Here is a 25,375-nt window from a genome sequence, read left to right as displayed (position 1 = left end):
TAGATTTTAGTATCCAGGGTATCTGCTAGCAAGGAACTCAAGTTTGGCAATGCAGTCTGTACTACATTGTCTTCATTTCCATGGGTCTTGTGCCTTGCATAGAAGGGGCAGTGAGCACCTTCCAAATTCAGCATTGCTGTGGTGTTTATGAACAGCACACTCTGTGAAATGGAATATTAAGAACATGCAGGGCATCCAGCTTATCATGAGCTTAGGTGAGAAGACTATATCCCCACCCAAAACATCTGCCTGAACATTGTTTTTAACTGTGAACATGATCTGTCATGACTAAGTTTCAAAGTTGGAAGGGATAACTACACAGCATAGGGAAATACAAATCTTTGATGGTCTGTGTGAAGTCACAGAGGCAAAAAAAGATGACTGAAGCATTTCAGATAGATCTCTACACATTATTTGGATTAGGCTCCTGCTTGCTAAGGTAGAACAATTACAACAGATTATTCTCATCAATAAGTAGGTCACCACAGCACATTTTTTCTCCAAAAGATTAAAACAGGCTTTATTTTAACATAAAAGTGATATTTCTGTACAAGGCAAAATGTACCCCTGTAGTGGTAGGCGTATGGGGTCTCCACACAGTAGATGTAGCTACTTGTGCTACAGCAGTCCTGAGATATGGAAAAAAAGCCCTAAAGATCTTCCAAAAAAAAAATTGAAAGCCAAAATATCGTTTTGCTATAATCATCTCCATTTGGGAGTTAAGAAAAACAGTAACAGTTTTAAGCTAAGAAAACAAATTCTCTATAAGCCACATACCCAAGATGCTTGTCTAATTCTCTGCTGTCATTTGGGTATAACCAGCAAGAGCACTTGGGGAAGAAATCAGGAGATGCAAAATAATAGGTTACTTAATTAACACTGCAAAGCATCCAGAAGAACAGCAAAATACTTTTGCTACCTCCACCTACTATTGTCTTTATGAACTGTGGCCAATGTGTCAAGCTTACACATCCTGTAGAACTTTAACAAAACAAACAAGACCAAAAAACCTCTACATTGTGTGTTAAGTTAGTAAAAAAAAGAAAATTAACTTACTTTGCTGCCATTCACCCTGAAGTTAGAGAGTAATATAGAAATATTTTAAAAAGCTGATAAAAGCAGTACAACTGCTAAACCCCTAAAATCCTGTCCTTAATGTTAAAGACAACTTCAACACTTTCATTTTGCTGCAGGATTTTGTCATTAACTGACTTGAAAAAAAGGGAGTAACTTTGTTGTTGTTAAAAAAGACTACAGATAGGGAAAAGGTATAGGTAAGGGTGGGGGTTTTGTTCAGTTCTACAACATATAAAAATAAGTTACACTATATATTATGGCTTTCTCCTTTAGCAGGAGAGTGCCATGATGGATTTAAACACTACATGTAACTAATTCATCTCCTCAGACTTTTCTTGTTGAGTCTGAATGATTGCTTCTTTTTTAAACAATCTAGTAGGAAAGCTAAGAAGCCTCCAGAAAAATTTAAATAACAAGGAGCACTTGTAGAACATTTTTTAACTTAAGAATTTTAATTGTTGTTTTTAATTAATTTAAAATTGAACTTTTCGTTTAAATCTCTTGGCACAAATAAAGGCCAAGCCATGAACTTCAGCAGCCAGGACTTTGTGCTGAGCTTCATTTCAGACAAATATGACACCCACTGCACTCCTGAAGTGATGAGCTCTCTTTAATATTTGTTATGTTAATAACACAACAAAGATACTAGTTAGGTTTGGTATGCAGCTATCTCAAAGAGGCTACAATCAGGCTAAACTGACAAGATGCAAACCTACAACACAAATGCTCAATATTAAGTGTTGTCCACTAAGAATTAAAAAGAGAGGTGCTCAAAAGATGCTCCAAGACAGAAAAACGACACTTACACAACACTGCATTATTAAAGGCTGAGTATATACTTACATTTTGAAGTCTACAGCTGCATTCATGTTGGAAAAGCTATGACAAACAGCTTGTATATAAAAAGACCTCTAGTTTCATAGCTAAACTTGCAACAAAGATCTCATTGTGCAGCTGAAGTAGCATTTGAAACAAAAGTTTATGGCTGATAAGCACAAACTTCAGACTCAGGAACAGAGTAAGAAAGACCATGGCACTGAATTTGGAAATATTTTCAAGCTCTGGTTTTACTCAGGACAGAAGAGTTGTCAGCTGAATGAAGTTAACTCAGCACTGCACTTTCCAATCCTGTTAAACAAGAGTCCACATCATGCAGAAGAGCTTTCTCCCCCCTTTTTCTCCAAGGAAAGTATCTGAAAGGCAAGCTACAATGATTGTTTCTGACAGCAGTAGAAGAAATCGGCAGATAGAAAAAGCAGGTGTATCAAAAAATTCTTCTAGGAAAGGCAATTGTTCTGGCTGGGTTTTGTTTATGAAAAGGCACTTCACATATTGCTAAAAAACCTCTGATAATGTACTTTTTTTTTAGCTTTTCTAGTAGAAAGATGCATTTCAAGGTGGTTAGCATGAGCATACAAATGCTTTTATGCAGTGTTTATCTGTTCCAAATTTTATAATTACACATATTATCTTACACCATTTATTTAGAAGAAGATTCATGTCCAAACTAATAGCAGGTCTTCATACAATACTTGAGTGAGGAAGGATGAGCTGTCATAAGCAAGACACCACCTGTAGTGAGTTCAGGGTAAGAAAAAAATAGCAGTGGGAACTTTTCAAAAGTGAGTCCTCAGTCTTTTGTTTTCTTCTCGTAGTCTCTCGATCTCAGCCACTAAGCTTTCATTTACAGAGTATCTTTCCAGTAAAGCATGCATTTCATTCTAGAGAAAAAGAAGAGTCTCAATCAGTAGCTATAAAGTTAATTATTCCAGTTTTATCCTACCCATTTTCATATCCCTTTTTGAAAATTAAATAACCTAGGTAATACTGGTTTTAAAGAAACCCTTTTGATATGAAAACTAAGATTAGGTTTTTTTTTTATGCTGACATACAGTATTTTGATCATTAATACATTAGGGAATATTTTATCAAAAGCTATTTTGCACTTCTTCAGGATGAGAATCTACTAATGCAGGTTCCATTAAGATGTTCAGTACTGAGACAAGGTTTTTTTAAAGCAGATCAAAAGAACAAAGATTCATAAAAAGCTGAAGTTAAACACAGGACACTGCACACTATGCATCCAGTACCTATACGCGAACCTCTTTACTCCAATTTCATCTATCTCCTCCCTACTCCAAGTCTGGGTCCTTTCCAAAGGACAGCTGAATGTTTCCCTTTGTCTTTTTACAACTCCCCATACATGGAATTCATGATTACAGAATCCCAGAATGGCCGATTGGAAGGGATCCCAAGGATCATCTGGTCCAACCTTTCCAGGTGGTAGTGTAGCTGAAATGAGCTGGCCCAGCACACTGTCAGGTTGAGCCTTGCTGCTGACCAATGCAGAGGATTCCACTACTTCAATACCTACCCAATGCATGTGATCCCTTTATTTATCAAGCATAAAACACCTCAACAAATTCCAATTCATAGTTTCTCCCTCCTTCACACCCAGTCCTCCCTTTTGCCCTTAATAAGCAAAATTGGTTCTTCAGTTTTAAGAGCAGTTGGCAATGTCTTGGTATCACTAAAAATGAAAAACTCTTTCCCATCAAACTCTTAGTACATACCAACTGCATATGGAACTGCTTGATCATCTCCACTTGCAAATTCACAATATCCCGATGGCACGCTTCTCTGGGGGCAGGATTGCAACAGGACAATGCTTAGGTTTAATTCAGGAAAGCAGTAATACTCTCCAACCCTCAGCACACACAACTCCACACCTTCATGACATTGTGAAACACACATCTAAAAACCCTTAAGACATTAAAAACTTACTCCTCTACCATTTATTTTTGGGAATACTTTTATGCTGGCATTGACTTTTGTAAGCACAATGATTTCAAAACACCAGTAGAAGCACACACTATGTAACCTTCTATGTGCCAAGCTAACAATCAAACCCAAAAGGAGGCAACTGTTTAGATCAAATTCTCCACAACATCAACTACAAGAGAAATTTCTCCTGCTGGGACAAAGGATGAGCAGGAAGGGAAAGAAATCAGCATAAGACTTCATGAAAGCAGTTGACTGTTATGCAGATAAATTTACCATACAAGAAGCATTCAAACTCTCTGAAAACACATTAGCAAAGCCATGCTTTAACATCCCCTCGAGAGATCAGGCTAATTAGTCATCAGAGCTATGAAATGAAAGCTTCATACCTAGATTTCCAAGATCAGGGCTATTAGTGGTGTCATTTTCTAACACAAGTGGAAATTTGTTAAAGCTGATACTAAACCATCTTACTAAGAAAACATGCAATTGAAAATGTTCCATTACCTGAAGTCATCCATTGTTTCCTGTATCATATTCTGAATGAAGCTGATTTGGACTGACGTCAGAGGTGCATTTGGTATGCTGCTCCCAATGTTTTCTGCTATTTTTTCTGACAATGAACAGGCAACTGCAGCAGTGACAGGTGTTGTTATCTTTGGACCTTCACAATTAAAACAAATAAATAAATGTCTCAAAGCTTGGCAATATTTGATCTCAAATATTAACTAGCAAATACTTACTAGTCTTAGAATGAGTCTTCTCAGAGGCAATTAGAAATGATCTAGGAGGACTAACTCATCAACATCAAGATTGGATGCTCTGCTTCAATGCCAAAGCCATTTTATCAGATTCCCTATCAGTTCACAATCAACTACCCCTAAATCTGAGTCCAAATGATCAACTTACTTGAGGTAATACCATTTATTGGCAGGTCATATGCAGGATGGGCCTGTGCATTCTTCATTAGCCTCTCATTCGTATCAGGAACCTTTACAGAGGCAGATAATGGTGGATGATTTAAAATTACAGATTCCACACTTGATGAGTTTGATTTTGAAAACTGAAAACAAAATTAAAAAGGAAAAGGACAAACTTGAAAATTGAAAATGAACTCTACTTATTTCAATTATCTAATTGCATTTGAGGACTAAAGTTTTCAGGAATGTACTTTCTAATATTTCTGGTTTTAAGATTCTCCTAAATGTATGCTGTTCATGGGTCTAGCAAGACAACTCAAAAAACTGAGTGGTGAAGTATTCAGAATTGTCTCAAGTGAGCATACAGAAAAGAGTGCAAAAGGCAGGTGCCTATTAATTTTCACATCAAACAGAATCATAAAATCATGGTTTGGATTGGAAGGGATCTTAAAGATCATCCAGTTCCAACTCCCATGCCATGGGTGGAGACATCTCCCACCAGCCCAGGTTGCTCAAGGCCTCATGCAACCTGGCCTTGAATATCTCCAGGGAAGGGGCATCTACAACCTCCTTGGGCAATTGTTCCAGTGTCTCACCATCCTCACTGAAAACAATTTTTTTCTAAGCTCCAGTCTAAAAATCTCCCTTCTTCCAACTTCGATCCATTCCCCCTCATCCTATCACTACAAGCCCTTGTAAAAAGTCCCTCTCCAGCTTTCTTGCAGTTTGATTACTGGAAAACAAAAAAATCCTCATGCAATTTTAATGTATCAGTCCACATCTGGAGGCGAAGTTATAAACATCATTCCTAGCAAACTCAGCCTTCTCAAAAGTAATACAAAAGGAGCTATGGTTTCAGCAGAAGATCATAAATATTTCAAGAAAGAAGAAGAGGAAGGAGGAGAACAAGAAGAATGTGGAACTGACCTAATAAACAAGAAACAGTCATAATGGTGTAACCAACTAATGATCATTCTTCATTCACTAGAAGAGATCAAAATATTCCTCAGGCTAGCCCAGATTCATTTAATGTAAACTTCTCTAACTTTAAAAGAAACATACATTTAATCGTGGATTGCTGGAGGCAAACACTTAAACTAGTGTGTGGTGTCCCTGCCCATGGCAGGGGGGTTCGAACTAGATGATCCTTCTGGTCCCTTCCAACCCTGACTGATTCTATGATTCCATGAAACTGAAAAGCATTTTACAGATTCGTGTCAATAGTGTGAACAGAGTTGCAGAATAAGATCATTTGAGAAGCTCTCAAGTGTTTTTCCTTCAAGTAGTAGCATATTCTGTCAAGATTCTAAAAAGACCACTCAAAACAAGAGTTAGCAGAGTATACCTGCTTTAAGGCTTCTTTAGATTCTTGCTTTCCAAGATTTATCTTCTTAGTGTCAGTCTCTGGATGTTGCTCCTCTTCTTTAACTGGGGATCCCAAAAGTGCACTACATAATAGGCTGGATCGTACCCCTTGTGCACTGCTGCCCACTGGTGGTTTTTTTACTGGAAAGCCAGCAGGGAGCTGTGGGAGAAGATCCAAACCCATAACATAGGACTGAAAATCCAGACCTAAAATGAAAAGGGAAAGGTGAAACATACAGATTAAAAAAAAAATAAAAAAAACCCAAAACACAAACAACTCCACACAAATCACACAGAAAAATTAAAGTACCTGAACACTCCCATGAAACAAACAAAAAACCCTCACCTAAAAATGGACCTCATAAAAGCTAAACCCTTCAACTTACACTATCACTGTCTTTATGAAAGTAATAAAGCATGAAAAGCCTCTAAGTATCACCATAAACTGCAAGAAGGAAAACCCAAAATCACTTGGATTTCATGTTATCATGTTATGGTGAGACCACACCTGGAATACTGTAGCCAGTTTGGGGCTCCTCAGTTTAAAAGACAGGGGTCTACTGGAGAGAGTCCAACAGAGAGCTCTCAGGATAATGAAGGGACTTAAACATTAACTTTCTCCTATGGGGCTGTTTAGTCTGGAGAAGAGAAGGCCAAGAGGGGATTTTATGAATGTCTATTAATACCTAAGGGGTGGGTGCCAAGGTAAAGGGCCCAGGCTCTTTTCAGTGGTGCCCAGCGATAGGATGAGGGGCAACAGACAAACTGAACACAGCAAGTTCCACCCCAACATGAGGAAAAACTTCTTTCTTGTGAGGGAGAGGGAGCCCTGGAGCAGACTGCCCAGAGAGGTTGTGGAGTCTCCTTTTCTGGAGACATTCAAAATCTGCACAGATGCATTCCTGTGTGACCTACTCAAGGTGGGTCCTGTTCTGGCAGGAGGATTGGATTCAACCTCTACAGGTCACTTCCAACCCCTACCATTCCATGATTCCATCTTATGTCTTAGCAACTTAATGTGTGAGACAAATTCATCTGATTTGGTGTCTGTTTTCATCATTTACTTTTAATGGAGCAATAAAAATAAAAATCAGCATGCAAGAACTAGCCCAGGCTTCCAGAGGCCTATCACTGAAAAACAAATGTCCTGAAATTACCCTCTCCTTTTGCTTGAGGAGAATCTTCATTCACTTGGCCTGCAATGATATCTACGAAATACCAGAACACAGACAAATTGTTTATTAAATGAACACAAGTTCATAATCAAAGACAAATTAAAACATCAAGTGGGCACAGCAGTCAACAACACACAAATGTCAACATTCCATGCTACAAGCAGATGAATGATGCTTTAAAGAGTGCAGTATTAGCAACTTACCATCTCTGATTGGAGAAAATATATCTCCTAAACTAAAATTACTCAAATCAGCAACTTCCCCATGATCTGTTTCTTTAGAGGGAATCACATCCAAGCTGCAGCTATGGGCAAGGCCTTAAAAGGAAAATAAAATTCAGTTAGTAACTGACTTTCGCCAAAAAATAACATGTTGTCCCTAAACAATCTCCCAACAAGCATGATGCCTGCTAAGTCCAGCAAGCACTGTGGAACCTTCTACAGATTGCAGTGGTCAACTTTTTGGGCTCATTTGGGCTGTCAATGTAACACAACTAAAAGCTAAGATACTTATTAACAAAAGTAAGACACAAATGGATTCCTTCCCTCTTTTTCAAAAGGTCCAGTGTCAAACTGGACAAGGCACTCATTTGCAGACAGGTGATGGATGTATCTACAGCTACAAGATGGATGCAACAAATGTATGGTGTATCAGGTGAAATAAAAACTAGTGAATGCACCTGCTGCTAAGAAGCTAACCACATTCAGATGACCATTATTCTGCAAGAGAAATCAGCCTCACTGGAGCCATCAAGCTTTCCGAAGGAAATCCTATCTATTCTAAAGCTGACCCCATGTCAGGATATTCTCTGCTTATTTGTAATATTAGGAGATGAGAGTGGGGCTACAGCTGCAGCCAGCTGCATCCTCAGTTTGTTTGCAGATGACACTACATTGGGTGGGAGTGATGACCTGCTGGAGGGTAGCAATGCTCTGCAAGGAGACCTGGACAGGCTACGCTGTTGGGCTGAGGTCACCTGTATGAGGTTGAACATGGCCAAGTGATGGAGTTTTCCTCATGCTGAGGTGGAACTTCCTGTACCCCAGTTTATATCCATTGCTCCTCAAACTATCACAGGACACCACTGAAAAGAACCTCCACAACTGCTGTTTTGTAGCCTCTTGTCCACTCCCATTTTTAAATTTAAAGACCACATCTTGTCAAGTACAGAAAGGTCTTCATTTCTAAAGTGAACATTCAGTTTATATGAAAAATATTTGATTTACTTGGTAAGCCTTTATTTTCTTGAAACATCTATTTATTATGCATGTTGAATGGCTGTTACCCCTTACATCTTCAAATAAAGATAGTATTTCATTTTTTTAACTGAAATCAAAAATTTCCACACCAGTCTATAATGTTGGTTAGCAACACTTCAACACTTCTTGCATACAGAGGAAGCATTCTGCTTCACCTTGTACTTCACTGCATACCCAAGGGAGATCATTAATACAGCTCTCTATGAACTGCAGTGGCTTATTGCCTAATTACTGCTGCTAAATGTATTTCTCTATTTAAAAAAGGAGGGGAAAAGTGCTGTTGCATTAAAACTGCTTGAGGATTGTTTTTTTTCCAATAATCAAACTACAATAAAGCTGGGGAGGGACTTTTTCCAAGGGTTTGCAGTGATAGGATGAGAGGGAATGGATTGAAGCTTGAAGAGGGGAGATTTCAACTGGAGATGAAGAAATTCTTTCTAGTGAAGGTGGTGAAACACTGGAACAGGTTGCCCAGGGAGGTTTTGGATGCCCCCTCCTTGGAGGTGTTCAAGGCCAGGCTGGATGAAGCCTTGAGCAACCTGGGCTGGTGGGCGGCTTCCCTGCCCATGGCAGGGGCATTGGAACTAGATGATCTTGAAGGTCCCTTCCCACCCAAATCATTCTATGATCTACGAACAGTGTTACTGATTTGACCCGAAATTTTGAATTCAATAAAATTTTAAGACTACATTTCACATTGTGGTAGAACATTAGAATGAGGCTCAGAATTCTTCTAACAACTTGTTAATTTCAGAAGCATAAATAGCAAGTACAGTTATACAACTAATCACACTTAGCAACTATATTTAACATCTTTCCTACCATGTGATGTTGGAATCATGCCTCACAAAAATACAGTTCAGTTCTCACTTGGGGTTCAGGAATGAATTTTTTTTCCTGTGTTTTGTTGGGTTTTATTTTAGATAAGGTTTGTTACTCCTGTTTATTGATAGAATTATCAACCATTATCTCGGCATTCCATTCTACAGAAAATACCTTATGTACACAAGCATCACCTAGAGGAAGTCAGAGTGCAAGAGAGAGCTCCAGAGCATCACCATCATTTTCTCCTTTAAATGTTTAAATACATTTGTACTTCAAGCCCAGCATTTGGGACTTTATCTGTCCCAAAGCTTCCAGTAGGGCCCAATTCACTTCCCCCAGTCTTGCAGTGTCTCTTATGCAGGGAAAAGGTGCAGGTGTGCATCCAGATACACAGAGTTCTTCCAAACAAATGCCCTCTCCTCAGGGCATTTTTTATACTGTAACTGTCCAGGCATGAAATACTCCTTTTCTCTTCCACATTATATCAATTGTGATTGTAAGAGAAGAAGAAAGACACTACCTGTTTTCTCCTGAAGTAGCTCTCCTCCCTTATTCTCATTCGGCAATATTGCTGATGCCTGAGAAGAAACATTTTTTATGCCAGTAGTTGGAATTCCTCCAGGACTATTACCAGCTTTGACTTCTACTCTTTTGGATACAGGTTTATTTGAAGAACCTGTAATGTTAGACTGAAGAAAAAAAAATAATAACTTCTCTTAATCTGTTCATCTTAAAGTAAAAATATAAACCAACATTCTGTTTCAAAAATACAAAACAGTAATAATAATTCAGCTCAAGATGCAAAGACTGCCTGGGAGATAGGGCCATTACAAACATTAAAATAAAAAACTCCATCTACTTCAAAGACCATGGGAAGCATCTAGATTATTATAGGAATACTGTGTGGACCTACAAAAGAATAGCAACAGAACTTAAGTTGAGAACGGAGTCGTGTGGCATGAGTCAATTTTGATCCTAGGCTTAGGAAAAGGAAAAAAGAAAAGAGATCTGGGACTCCAGATTGTAAAAGAATAGTAAACTACTTGTAGCAAGCATGCTAGAAGAGGAAGAAAGTCTCAGAGTGGTAAAGAATCCACTTCAAAGGCTCTCTCCACCTCTCCAGGTGTTTCTGGATAGACTAAAGCCTCATCAAGTCTTGGAATAATCTCCTAAGCCTTCTCTGTTATTTAATCAGCTTCTCCCCCATTTACATAAGGTGTTTTGCAGGCACACCAAATATCTCAAGAGGAGCAGCTCTGGTGTCCTCCCCTTCAATGGAAGGGCCATGGCAGACCTTTCTGCTACTGTCTGCAAATCAATCTAATACACCACAACCCGATCTGCCATCTTCATACCAGACAATTTAAGACTAAAGCTTTACTCATTTCCACAGAGGCTAAGAGTGGGGGGAATTCCACATTAAACCCCCCTAAAATAGCACTTAAGGCTGAGCAGCTTCTCATTTCTCTGTTGGCATGAATCACTTTTGTTGGCATCTCTAATGCTGAGAAATTGAAATCTTTTTTTTTTTTTTTTGTTAGAACTTACACTTTGCTTTAATCAATCTGCACTGAAACAAGCAAGGAAAGAAGAGGGTTTTTTACCTTGGAAAAAGTGCTGCTGAACTGAACCCTTATGCACTTCACACAGCCTTTGTGAGCAGGAACTGTTTTCACTGGTGATGTCAGCTGTCTTAAGTCATACTGGCAGATTTTGCCCCGGGAACATCCTATAGTCAAAGTAGTACCATCAGGCATGAAGTCTACTGTTGTCAGAGGAAAATCAGCTACTATTGTTGTCAGTAACCTTTCAAACAGGACAGAATAAAGAAGCTTTTAGAGTTTCAAAGTCAGACTTTTCAAAGCAATTAGCTAAAATAAGTAAAATCAGCTACAGGTTAGTAGTTGCACTTCACTAACGTCAAGAAAATTCAAGAAAATTATCTTATGGAATAGAATCACAGAATCATTTAGGGAAAGACCTTCAAGATCATTGAGTCTAACCATTAACTTACTCTACCAGTTCACCACTAAGCCATATTGCCAAGCACATCTACATAGCTTTTAAACATATCCAGGGATGGTGACTCAACCACCTCCCTGGGCAGCCTGTTGCAAGGCCTGATAACCCTTTCCATGAAAAATGTTTTCCTGATGTCCAGCCTAAGCCTCTCCTGATGCAGCTTGGGGCCATTCCCTCTTGTTCTATCACTAATTACTTGGGAGAAGAGACCAACACCCACCTCACTCCAACCTCCTTTCAGGAGTTGTATAAAGTGATAAGGTCTCCCCTCAGCCTCCTTTTCTTCAGACTAAACAACCCCAGCTCCATCAGCTGCTCCTCAGAAGACTTGTTCTCCAGACCCTTCACCAGCCTAGTTGCTCTTCTCTGGACCTTCTCCAGCAACTCAGTGTCTTTTTTGTATTGAGGTGCCCAAAACTGAACACAGCATTCAAGGTGTGGCCTCACCAATGCACAGTACAGAGGGATGATCTGTCCAGTCACACTGGCCACACTCCAGGCCAGGATGCTGTTGGCCTTCTTGGCCACACTGCTGGCTCATGTTCAGCTGCTTGTCAATCCTACCCCAGGTCCCTGGATTACCCTTACACTCAGTGTTCAATGCTTAGCAAACTGAAGTCTGCAGGTGACCCCAAAGATTTCACAAGGGCAGGATCAAACTGCCTTTGTCACAGCAGGTCTGACACCAACGTTGTTTACTGGTCTCACCAACACCAGCAGCTACCATACTGCATATCCTCCAGCTTCACAAGCCTACCAACTCTAATCTTCCCACAATTCCAGGAAGAGTTTCAGGTCCCAGTTTGCAGCCTTCTCCATCTCTCCACACTAGAGCTAGACACTTGCTAGTGAGAAAGCACAACCCACCTTAGCACCGAAGCCCCAGGACACCATTGCCCATCCTACCCTCTTCCTACACAGCCCTATCACCCATGCTCCATACTTCCTGCTTTTTCAACCACTCCTCTCCCATATTTAAGGCTCACTCTGTGCACCACAGATTTGTCTTCTATCTTGAAGCAGGCAAGCTAAGCTCAGATGGCTGCAGGTCCTCAGAGGCTGCACTACCCCTCACAGAAGCTCACTGCTCTGTATCAACAAAAAAAGCTCATGCACAGGCACTTGAGAGAGGTTACTCTTATGCAGCACCACAGTTCCCACCTGCCTTGGATTTTCTGATTGTTTGTTCAGGTTCTTGAATTTGTTTGTTTTCTAAATAAAGTAAAATGAACTATGGGACAGGGTCTCCAGTAGAAAGATTCACTTCAACCACTCTGAATGTGGCCCTAGCCTTTTCTGTTTATAAAGCCCAGCTAAGCATCCTATAAAAATCAAAGGCCTTTAGCATACTCACTTTTTACTTGAAGTGTCATAGAGAATAATTCTTTTATCCAAACCTACAGTAACAAGCAGCAGTTTATTGACTGGAGAAAAGCAGATTTCTGAAGCTGGTGCTTTATGAGTATTTTCAAAATTATGGTATGGGTTCTGGCTATTTACATCCCACAGAGTTACATTGCCACTGTCAGAAACACTGCCCAGCAAGGATTTCTTAAAGGATGAATATTTCAAGTGTCGAACAGGCTGTGAAAGAGATGTAAAAGAAGTGAATTGTAGTATCACTGTTAGACAACATGTTAAACTACTTTATAAACACACACAATATTAAGTTTTAACCCCAAAGAATCAGAGAATGGCTTAGGTTGAAACAGACCTTAAAGCTGATCTACTCCAACCTCCTTACCATGGGCAGGGAAGCCTCTCAACTAGACTCAGCTGCTCAAGGCCTCACCCAACCTGGCCTTGAACACCCCCAGGGAGGAGCCATCCACAACCCCCCTAGGCAACCTAATCCACAGTTCTCATCACCCTGGTACTGAAGAACTTCTTCCTAAGATCCAGTTTGAACCTACTCCCCCTCAGCTGAAAACCGTTCTCCCTTGTCCTACTGTTACACACTTTTATGAAAAGTCCCTCTGGAGCCTCCCTGTAGGATCCCTTCAGGTATTGGAAGGCAGCTCTAAGACCCTCCCAGAGTCTTCCCTTCTCCAGGCTGAACAACCCCAGCTCCCTCAGCCTATCCTCATAGCAGAGATTGTTCCAGTCCTTGCATCATCCTTGTGACCCCTCTCTGGACTTGCTCCAACAGCTCAGTGTCCTTCTTGTGATGGGGACAGCAGAACTTGATACAGTATTCAAGGTGGGGTCTCATAAGAGCAAAGTGAAGGGACAAAATCACCCCTCTGGATGTGCTGGCCACACTCCTATGTGTGAAGCTGAACTTCATTTATCACCTCCTATCCCTTTCCTCAAGTTATGGTTTAGAAACAAGAGTTCTATGACTCTGATTTTGAACACTAGAGTCTCCAGCTCAACCTAGATAAAAAAAGCCCCAGAGCAGCTGCTTGACCTTTGTACTGCTAGCCATAGGAAACCCATATGGTTTAAATGCAAGGTTTACTAGGTAGAAGAATAAAAAAGAAGTATCAGCTCAGTATGTGAGAGACAATTTAAACACTGGCAGTCTTTCTGAAAAGAAGCCAGAACAGATGATACTTTTATCCACAGAATCAAATGGCCTAAGATTTGGGATAAGTTTCATTAGGAAAAATTGAACTAGGCAAGCTCAAGTAATTTACCTGAATTGGACTAGGGGAGGTATTTAAGACACTTGCTTTATTTTGAGTCAGCAGAGCTGCTCAGTAGGTCAAATATGCCTAAGTAAACGTCTGAGTAGAAGTGGGAAGAGGTCAACTGGCTCCTAAATAGCCATTCACTAATAATTTTAAGACTGTTAGGAATGATGCAATTATTTGTAAAGAGATGCTCTAATGTTTTGGAAACAACCAAACAAAACCCCAGCCAAACAAAGAACCCACAACCCAAACAAAAGCAAAAATGCAAACCCATACATGAAACAAGTTTCTCTGCATCTTAACTACAACTTCTGACAATCTCTGGAGATCCTGCACATGCAGAACTACCACAAACATCTTTAGTGCTGAACGCACAAAGAGAAACTGAAGTCCTCTTTGGAGCATTTTACCAGTCAAATTAACACAAAAAGCATCATTTTAGCCTTAGCTGTGATTGAAGTAGATTTCCTTTGGAAAATAGAAGTTAATTTCCTCTTTTCGCTTCGCTGTAAGACAGCCTAAGATAGAATATTGCACTTGAGAAAGTGCTTGGCCCATTGCTAAGAAGGGCCAGTTACACTGAGAGTTTTTCACTGCTGGGAAACAAGTGAAAAGCCTAAAACTAAACCAAAAGTAGTCTAGTGTCATCCATTACCTTATTTAAAGACAGCAGAGTTCCTTAATCTCTTTTATACCTTAGTGAGCCTTACAAATGAGAAGGACATAACACAGTTGATAGCTTTAAAAGCTGAAGACTAGTTCACTAGATGGAATGACCAGAACTCATCACAGTTCTTTACAAAGCAGCCAGCTGTTCAAACAACTCAACTAAATCCTGTTGCTATGAGAATATCACCAGGCAGTGAAGACTTGAGCAAACATTAGGCTTTAAAACAAACCTTAATTCATCATCACAACAGCAAGAGGATAAGAATCTGGTGGTCTAAATGAACACCAACAGCAAAGACAAATGATGGGATCTGCAAACAACTCTGTGCAAGAGCTCAACTCTAATAAAGCACAAAGGTGTTTCTAAATCAAAAAAAAAAAAAAAAATCAATTAATAGAACATTGGCCAAAACTCATATGAAAAGAAAATTGTTAAATGTCACAGAAAGCACTGCAAATTTAGGGCTATTCTACTACTTGTAGAGTCCATACAACGTAAGAAATTAACTGGCAAGAAAACTAAATTCCATCATGCTGAATCAAACAGAAACAAGCTAAATTTTATGAGGTTAGTTGGACCTCACTTTCCCTAATTCTAAAAAAAGGTACCAGGGAGTGGTGACTCTTACTAAGCCTGACAGCTACTGCCAGGATCAAGCAGGACAACACAATGCATTCATGCTTGATGTTAGAAAACTGGGCCTTTAAACTATGTAAACCAAGGAAAGGCTTTTTACATTCAACAGAATTACAGAAGTGCTTCACTGCAATTCTCTACAAGACCCAAACCCATAACTGAAGTTATTTTGCATATCACAGTCTTCACATTATATCAGAGGTTGGAAGGGACCTCAAGAGATCATCAGGTCCAACCCCCCTGCAGGATCACTTCGGGTAGTCTGCACAGGAATGCATCCAGGTGGGTTTGGAAAGTCTCCAGAGGAGACTCCACAACCCCCCTGGGCAGCCTGTTCCAGGGCTCTGTCACCCTCACTATAAAGAAGTTTCTCCTCATGTTGAGGTGAAATCTTCTGTGTTCTAGTTTGAACCCATTGTTCCTTGTCTTATCACTGTGAACCACTGAAAAGAGCCTGGCCCCCTCCCCTTGACACCCACCCCTCAGATATCAATAGACATTGATCAGATCCCCTCTCAGTCTTCTCTTCTCCAGACTAAACAGCCCCAGGGCTCTCAGTGTCTCTTCATAGGGGAGATGCTCAAGTCCCCTAAGCATCCTTATGGCCCTCCGTTGGATTCTCTGTTGGATTCTCTCTCTTTGTACATATAAGCACAAAGATATTTTTTAGGATATAAGCTGATAAACTGGGACCGAGTAGCCATCTCATTACACAACTGTAGTCTAATTCCATTTTAAATTAAAGCTGCAATCATATAACTGGACCCCCTTTAAAAAAAAAATCATAAATGCTTTAGAATGTGAAAAGCAGCTCTGTTTGCAATTATTTTGATTCAACACTTCAAATATCTTTATCCATCTTAAAGGTCACTCAGCTTTGCAGTAGGCCTCTTGATTTCATCTGCAAAAATAGCTGTTCACTGCATCAGTTACTCCTAATCACTTTTTGGGGCAAAGCACTGAATATATCAAACAGGATGATGCAAATCATCCTCATGAAGAATTTTTTCATCTCCCAATTAACTAATAACACTTGGGATATTCAGAGACTCACAGAACGGTTTAGGTTGGAAGTGACCTCCAAGATCATCCAGTTCCAACCCCCCTGCCGTGGGCAGAGACACCTTTCACTAGCCCAGGTTGCTCAAACCCTCATCCAACCTGGCCTTGAACACCTCCAGGGAGGGGGCACCCAAAACCTCCCTGGGCAACCTGTTCCAGTGTCTCACTATCCCCGCCGGAAAGAATTTCTTCCTAATATCTATTCAGCTTCACCTCAGCTGTGTAATCCAGCAATGGATAACCCTTTAGCTCCTGCCTCAACCACATTTTTCATAAGACCATACCAATCAAATCAGAAAAATGAACTGACTGTATAGATGGGGTTTTAAGATCAAACCAAGTACGAAGCACAATTTTGCTTCAATATAAGTACAAGGCTATGGTGATGGATCAAAGACACTGCAGCACCTAAGAGCAGAGACAGTTTAAATTTAATGGAGATTTTTCAACAGACAGTATACCACAATCCCTGTGATGCTATAAAGCTGTAAGAGATTCTTCATCAAGTTATATGTTCATGCTAGACAGGAACAAAACATAACTTCACACTCTATCTGCAACCTAGGACTGAAAAAGCTGTTGTAGTAACAGGAAAGACACAACTTCAGTATTCCCTGAGACATTAAAGGTCAAGTTTAGGATCAAAGCAAAGCTTCTGCATCCCCTAGGCAGCTCCTAGCTCTGTAAAAATTACTCAGTAAAGAGAATACCTAAAACACAAACACTTGGTTGTGCAAAAAGCACTGGCACCAAGAATGCACCCTGGAACTTCTGATGGGACACACAGCTCATCTGCTGCTGCCCTTAGAGCAAGGGAATTCCCTTACTGATACCCAGTGATTCTCCAAAGCTTTGGAGTCTGTAGAAATGAATGCTGCAGAAAACCCAACCAGGGCCCTTAGGTAGTAGACATGCTTTGTGTTTGTCTTCTGCAGTTTGCCTTCAAATTAGTTACCTAAAACTTTACTTAAACACTTCAACAGGTAATACAGAGTCTCAGCACTTTGGGGAGCAGCTGTGCAATTTTAATCTCCAGATTAAATAAATCTATTACTTCCAAATGCAGGCTTACATTCACCTCCCCTGTACAGATGGCTTGTTCAGCTGTAAATCTGATTACTTCAGACAACTCAGAACCCAGGCTACCTGGTGTTTGTCCTTGACAACAATACACATTAGGTCATGCCTTGAAATCCCGCTTTATTTTGTAAAGCCAACTGGTTTTTGTTGGGTTCTAAGATAAGCAGAAGTCTGATCTTGGGGAACCAGAGTTCTCAAAGTACAATTTGATGTGACCTGTAAATGTTACTAAGAAACTTGTATTTCAAATGTTACCCAGCTATTATTTAAGACTAGAATGCAAACAATGGTCTGGTTTTGCTTTACACTCTTTAAAAAAAAAAAGAGGAAACAGATGAACAAAATTTTCAAGCTCTTGAGATGTACTTTCAATTTCCAAACACTGTGAATGAAAGCTTCAGACTGGAAAAACAACTTTAATACAGACAGCCTACCTGAGAGCTGCCATAGCCAAAGGGAGTACTTGATAAATTGGTGGTAACACTGTGCAGGATAATTTCACCACTCAAAGATCCTGAAGCAATGTAGCAATCATTCTTATTATAGGTAATACATGTGATTTCATCTTTGTGATCCTGTTGGAGAAAGGGCAGAGAGAGAGAGTTAAAGACATTCAGGCTAACCATATTCCTTCCTATTCTGGCCTTCTGCAGAAAAAACTTCTGTTTCATGTTTTTTTTTCTGACCATCTGTAACATTTGAAAAGAGTTACAATGGAATACCCCCCAGAAAATAGCAGCAGAGCATACTGAAGATCAGCCAACATATTTTAATCACTGATTGCTTTCAGAAGATTGTTTTAATAACTTAGTAAGGATTATTCTGTAATGATATACAGCATTTTAATAATGTAGATATTTAACAGAGGTGTCTTTAATGTTATTCTAAAAAGTCTTCCAGAAACCAGGGATATCTTCCCCTTCTGCACTTGTATCATTAAGATGTGTATTTTACTAAACAGCTTCTCAGTAATTTGCAATGATGAAATTGTGTTTACTAAACATATAGAGGGAAGACAATCAAGTACTTCCAGTCCAAAAAGGAGAAAAAGATTTAAAGTATTGTACTTAGTAATTTTGTTTCAAACTGTAACTATAAAAAAAATAGAAGAAAAACAATAAATCCAAGCTGAAGTTCTATTGCCTCTTGAACACTGGTCCTAGACAAAGGTAAATCACCTACTGACCACAGCATGGAAATATACTACACCATTATTACTATGCTGTGGATATGCTAAAAGCAAAATCTGCCTATTTGGGGTTAAAAATTCAGCTTTGAGTCGAATTTCTCCTGTTTCCTTTGTATTTTTGTTAACATTTGACACATCCCTGGAGGTGTTCATGAAATGTGTAGCCATGGCACTTGAGGACATCGTTTAATGGCCATGGTGGTACTGGGTTGATGGGTGGACTTCATGATCTTGGAGGTCTTTTCTAAGCCAATCAACTCTATAGCACATTTCATAACAAGGTTTTAGACAACTCCTACTGAATGAGTTACAAGATGACAACCACATCCCATGTTTTGTGTAACAATTGTTTTACTACAGCATCCTATAAAGATGAAAGTGTTTTCTTGCTTGAGATACTGGAAGCAGCAATTATCTGAAATGCTGCCCTTGGAAATTCCATTTCCCCATTAGAGATTAGTGATAGAAATTCACAAAATAAGAAGCCTGTTCTGAAAGCTTAAGCATACAACTATTACAGAACTGTAGTCTGGAGGCATCAAGTTAAGCACGCCTGTTAAATTAACTTTGCTATTCACAGCACATAAAGAACACAAGCTTAAACAAGAGACACGTGTCTGCTAGCTCCTGTCTGTGAACTTGATACCACAGCTACATGACTTCAAGCATATTTTTTTTTTTCCAGTTGGTAGCAAAATCTGTCAGTCAAAGCTACAGTTCGTCCTCAGCCAAACTTACCTTAAGGCTACGGTAAAGCTTTCTGGATTTCAGATCCCAGATATTAACTGTGTTATCAAGGCCTCCACTCACAGCATATGAAGAGCTAGAATTCAAGCTCACACATGTTTGTTTTGCCTGATGGAAAAGGGGAACAAAAAGCATATTAAAAATAATTAAGGGATTTATTCATATCTACTTAAAAACGTATTGATGTGTGAAATGAAAGAGAAATTAAAAAGACAGTCTTAAAACCATCACAGTGATCCTTAACACAATGGTCCCACTGAATGATGGAACTACTGATACACTACACAGCCATTGCCCATCAAAAGGCATTCAAAAATCCACTCCAGTTTGGACTTACACTTAATATACCTCTTAAGATCTAAATTAATTAATAAACACTCAAATGTCCACACTTTCCCATTCCTATTTCAAATTGGTTCAGGATTTTTTCCTTCAACATGCATTTTCCCTTTAAAATATAGCTCCCCAAAGTGCAATCAGTCTTCTATTCAGGCAGTTTTAAAAAGGAAATGCTAGAATTTAGGAAAACAAAACAAAACTTAAAAGAAAAATCAGGAAGTTGGCTAAGTCATGCACCTCACATTCCCTAAACATGACAAGGAATATTATAGCTACAAACCTCTTAACACACTGAAGTAATTCTTTTTAAAATAATCACTGAAGTACCAGCTTTGGGAAAATAAATAAATAAATGTCAATCTTAATGATGGACCTACATCAAGGACAAATGATTCTTCAGTTCTACCCTGCTGAAAATTCACTTTTAAGTTTCTGAGAGTTGAAGGAAAAAAAAAAACAAAAAACAAAAAACAGAAAACCCTAACAAGTCCATCTAATTATTGACATGGTAGAATTGGAAATGATTGCATTAGTGGTAGACCAGATTTAGTCAAATCTGCAGGACAAACACTCTGACCTTTCAAAGTATTTGCTTCAGCAATCTAAAAGCCAGGCTTGAACACCTTTTCAGGCAAATTCTAGTTCAAATTAGCATTACAATAGCTATGTAGGGAATAATTAGAGTGGTTTAGAACACTAACAAGCCATTCAAGTAACCATGTCAAGAGCCTCTTCTAAAAATTCCAGCTTTTTGAAGAGTTTATAGTCCTACACTTCTATTTAACAGGGGGGAAAAAAAGCAAGCAACCTTAACAGAAGTTCTCCTATCATCTATTTCCAGCAGCCAGGGCACGTTCACTCCAAGAACAACCTTAACACAGGCTCTCAGGTTTTAATATGTGGAGTTCACAGGCATGCATTAATACTGACAGCACAAGCTGGAAAATGAAGTTCAGTCTGGAGCTTTGCTCCATCACCCACACGTGAGATCAAGCTGGAACCACTGATTGCCTCAGGCTACCACACTGAGGCTCCCTGAGCAGAACACCAGCAGCATCAGATGCCAGTATAACCATATCTGTACTTTCTTACTGGTAGCACTACTTCAGGACTACTCCCCTGACTCTTCATATGCATTTAACGATACACAAGGAAATATTTTTCACAAGGAAATATTTTTCACATACAGGTCATAGCTCTAGCAATACTAAAATTAAATTGATCCCAATACACAGAGCAGATGTGATACAAACAGTATACAAGGTGTAATGGGGAAAAACCAACAGAGAGCAGCATTACTCATACTTACTCCTTCAGCTACTTCACAGAGTGGAACAGGTTTGCTTTTACAGCTTGAAATAACTATTTTATCACCAGCAGCAGAAGCAGTGGCCAGGTATCTATCTTAGTCACAGGTTATGGACCATAACTGTATTACACTCATGATTAATAAAAGCAACAGTAAGTTTCCCTTAGTGAACAGAAGACAGATTGGCTAAACAGCTTAAAGTGCTATAACTCAAAGGCACCAAAAACAGAACCATAAGGCTATTTCCCATGCTTTCATTAAGAAGCTCTTGCATTAACTACAGCTTTTGGTTGCCAATACAAGGCAGAGCAATCTTTTTCAGAGAGGAGAAATACCTAGCAGGTACCATTTAAGAGCTCTTTACCACTAAGGCAGTCTACAATCTTGTTTCTTTAGCACCACCCCCACCCCATTTATCACCAGCATTCAGAGGAATGAATGAATGAATGAATGTCTGGTTGCTGTTAGCAGAGCACAGATTTAAACAACACTCCTGTGTTAAAGTACTTCATCATACAGTTTCTAGAGTACCACAAACATTTGCTAATTTCTCTCACTCTGTTGTACCAGGGGAAGGTAAACAAAAACTCAAAAAGAACCTTTCATGACACCAAGCACAAAGTAGTACAAAAAGCCTTCAGTACAGAACTACAGAGCAGGGAAACCACCTCTGCACCCCCTATAAGTAAGTAATCATGTTGGCCTGTGTCCCACATGTCTTCAAGCCAATGAGCATGGTGAGACACTGGGACAGGTTGCCCAGGGAGGCTGTGGATGTTCCCCCCCTGGCGGTGTTCAAGGCCAGGTTGGATGACGCTTTGAGCAACCTGGGCTGGTGGGAGGTGTCCCTGCCCATGGCAGAGGGGTTGGAACTGGATGGTCTTTAAGGTCCCTTCCAACCTAAACCAATCTATGAATCTATGAATTTGGCATTGGCCTAATTTAAGGCTACAGTTAACTGGCTGGATTTAACACCAAAGAACTGGTATGCAGATCAATGCTTGCTATTTCCTTCATTATTTTAAGGCACCATTTTTGCTTATAGAATAAGGCAGAACCAAAAAATCAGTGCTTTACCCCTAACAAACATTGAAAAGATCATACATTGGTTCGGTTCTGAGGGATGAAGAAGGGACTAGGTGGAAGACAGCATGACAAGACACGAAGGCCAAAATTTACTAAAAAACACCTAAGTGTATACATATGAAGGGTCCAGAGAACAAGTCTTACTGAGGAGCAGCTGAGGGAACTGGAGAAGCTGAGGGGAGACCTCACTGCTCTCTACAACTCCCTGAAAGGAAGTAGCAGTGAAGTGGGGGGTTGGTTACTTCTCTCTAGTCTCAGGTGATAGGAGAGGAAACGGCCTGATGTTGTGCCAGGGGAGGTTTGGGTTGGGCATAAGGAAAAATTTCTTTGCTGCAAGAGTGGTCAGGCATTGGAACAAGCTGCCCAGGGAGGTGGTGGAGTCATCATTCCTGGAGGTGTTCAAGGAGTGTGTGGACATGGCACTTGGGGATAGTGTTTAATGGCCATGGTGGTGTTAGGTTGATGGTTAGATCCTAGAGGTCTCTTCCAACCAAGGCAATTATGTGATACATGAAATATCTATGCTTCAATTTCAGTAGAAGCCCTATAGCTAAAACATTCATTAGTGCTCTGTTTCAACTCTTCTCTCATACATTCACTCATTTATAGACTTAGGGAACAGACATTCAGAACTTTTAGGACTTGCTAAGTGCTAGCAACCTGTCTTTCTTCTACATCAAGACACCACAAGCTGTTCATGAGATTTTCCATATCACTCTAATAGGCTTCCAAATCAGAGCTGGAAGGGCCAAAGGGGGTAGATCAATTTTCATGCAGAAATAATCACCATATTCTGCAACTTTTCCTTCACATCTAACAGATTTGTGCTTCCTCTGTAAATGCCACAAACAGTGCAAAAAAAGCCCAGTCCCTACAAAGGAAGAGGTTAAGTGTACAATATCAAAGACTACCAGAATCAATGAGAAGCTGCACAGGAAATCACAAAAACCAAACAAAGAAGCCATGCAAAAATGATTTTCATTACCATTTTCCTCTCTACACTAGGCACAGAACTTTACACCACAGTAGCAATTCCCTTGGTCAGCATTGTCAGAAAATGAAGCACTGTCTTGAAAGTGAATATTGCAATCATCTGCTGAAGAAACAACTAAGCAAGCTTTACAGTTGGTAAGCAATTCAAGCATATCATCATCATTTAAAAAGTGTTAGCCTCCTAAAGGAAGGGAAACTTCTTCAGAAGCATTTACCAGCATGAATTTATTTTCTAAATCACTCCAACACAGAGAAGTACACAAATCTTTTCATACAAGACTTTGAAACTGCATCACGCCTTTACCCTTATAGAAATGGTAATAAAAAAAAATTAAAAATAACCAAAACCACACCAACCAACCAACCAGAATACTGAATTTTTTTCACACCACCTGTAAAAACTATGGCTGAAACTGTAAAGGATACTATTGCTGGCCCAACATATTGAGCTGACAGGATGTGAGGGGCTATGTGGGTTGAACTGCTCCACCACAGTTAGAGATGAGGAATCCCATATTTTAACATCATCTCCTGACGAAGCAAAGCGTGTGCCTTCTTGCATGGCTGCACCTGGTTTTGCAAAAAAAATAAAGAAGTGATACAGACATACAGAAAGTAAAAATATACAACAGGCCACTTCCAAAGTCAAAACCAATTCATCTCTACGTAGCATTTAATACTCCTAACGATGGGAAGAGTGGAGAGTTACACAATTAGTACAGTTTAATTGATTACAGTACTGAGAGTAGCAGACACTGCACACTTTTGTTCCTTGCACTCTCGCAGGAAACCTATGATTTCCTTCTCGCAAAGGAGAAGCAATCCCCTCTATGGTATCAAGAGACTACAGCAACGCTTCTCTCTCCACAGAGTTTACAGCTGCCTAAGATGAAGCCGCGAGTACTTCAAAGGCTCATTTCCCACCAGTAGATGGAGATATGCAAGCTAGAATCAAACCAACTGTTGCAAGGGAAAACTGGAAGTTTAGATCTAAAGGACTCACTTCACAGTTCATCTCATCACCCTAAAGGAAACATCCGAGAATCCTTAAAACCAAACCTTTAGCAGTGGAACAGAAGCAACGATGAGTCACATCTCAACGCAGCATACTCAGAACTAAGAGCCAAAAAGAGCCCCCACCAGCACCAATGCACTACTATTTCTTTTGACTGCCATCGTGTGAAGAGTTAAAGCCTGGCTAACCAGCTCCAGGCTTGTAGTTTACCAGCTTTTCACTCTGGGTAATCCTGAACTAGCGCCAAACAAGGCCTCAAAAGAGAACCACCCTTTAGTCAAAAGTTTCCCGGTCGTTTCTACATAGCTTTAGGCCACGAATTCTCACTGCCAAGAGGAGAGGTCCATAACACTGATGGCATTATTCAGGAAACTCAAGGCCCACGGGGCATCGGCCCGCGGAACCACTCCCAGCTCCCACCCTGCTCCTCCCGCCTCGCGCAGGGTTTCTCTTCCTGCTCCGCACCTTTCAGCGCCAGAGGCCGCGGGACGAGCGGCGTATCCGCCGCCACCACCCAGCCCCGGCCAAGCCCCAGCCCTGCTCCCGCCAAGGCGGGGCCTCGCTGAGGGCCACCCTCCCGTCCCGCGCTCTCGTCGAGACGCTCATCTCCCCGTTGCGCACCTGGCAAGGCAGGTACTGGACCGAGCCCGCCGAGCCCCTTTCCCTTTATGCCCGGCCCGGCGCCTCCTCCGGGACCGGGCCCAGCACCAGGCGCCGGCCGCCCCGATTGGCTCAGGCCCTCCTGCTGCCAGTTCTCTACGGGGTCCGTTCCCACTCGCGACCAATGAGCGCCGCCCTCCCAGGCCGACTTTCCGCGCCGCATCCAACTTAACCGCCCGTCCCAACAGCCCCCGCGGCCTCCGCAGCCCCCGGTGCCTACGGTGGCCCGGAAGGGGCGAAGCGGAGGTCCGGTGCGCGCACGCACCAGTGGCACTCGTCGGGTCCTTCCCTGCGGGGGAAGGGGATACCCGCCGCCCTGAACACATCCGGTAGGGCCGGGCAGAGACCCTGCAGAGTTTTTGCCTTGCCAGGGCACCCGAGCGAGTCCGCCTGGGTATCTGAGGGGGCCCGAAGCGCCGAGCCGCGGCGGGACTGGAGGTTTGACAGGTCACCGTGTCCAGGCAAGGCAGAGGAGCCCCCGGGTTCGGGCCTCTGGAAGACGGGGCCGTTTCGAGGTGGTGACGGGTCA

The 25,375-nt window shown here is 40.8% G+C and overlaps 1 protein-coding gene across 1 annotated transcript; it reads right to left on the bottom strand.

The window, feature by feature from the left end:
- Positions 1–2,562: 2,562 nt before the first annotated feature.
- On the bottom strand, positions 2,563–23,736 carry NEDD1 (NEDD1 gamma-tubulin ring complex targeting factor). The gene is made up of 14 exons (XM_054386806.1): positions 23,598–23,736; positions 21,093–21,187; positions 19,436–19,552; positions 17,943–18,083; positions 12,779–13,008; positions 11,007–11,208; positions 9,923–10,091; positions 7,522–7,635; positions 7,301–7,351; positions 6,124–6,350; positions 4,768–4,921; positions 4,366–4,522; positions 3,651–3,717; positions 2,563–2,798 (listed from the first exon to the last, which is right to left on the bottom strand). Exons 1-14 carry the CDS (start codon positions 23,731–23,733, stop codon positions 2,694–2,696), a joined length of 1,965 nt encoding a protein of 654 aa, XP_054242781.1. The 5' UTR covers positions 23,734–23,736; the 3' UTR covers positions 2,563–2,693.
- Positions 23,737–25,375: the final 1,639 nt, after the last annotated feature.

This window comes from Indicator indicator, chromosome 14 (genome assembly GCF_027791375.1).
Source record: "Indicator indicator isolate 239-I01 chromosome 14, UM_Iind_1.1, whole genome shotgun sequence".
NCBI classification, from domain to species: Eukaryota; Metazoa; Chordata; class Aves; order Piciformes; family Indicatoridae; genus Indicator; species Indicator indicator.
The sequence above is the reverse complement of the archived record's forward strand: the minus strand, read 5'-3'. Positions and strand labels throughout refer to the sequence as shown.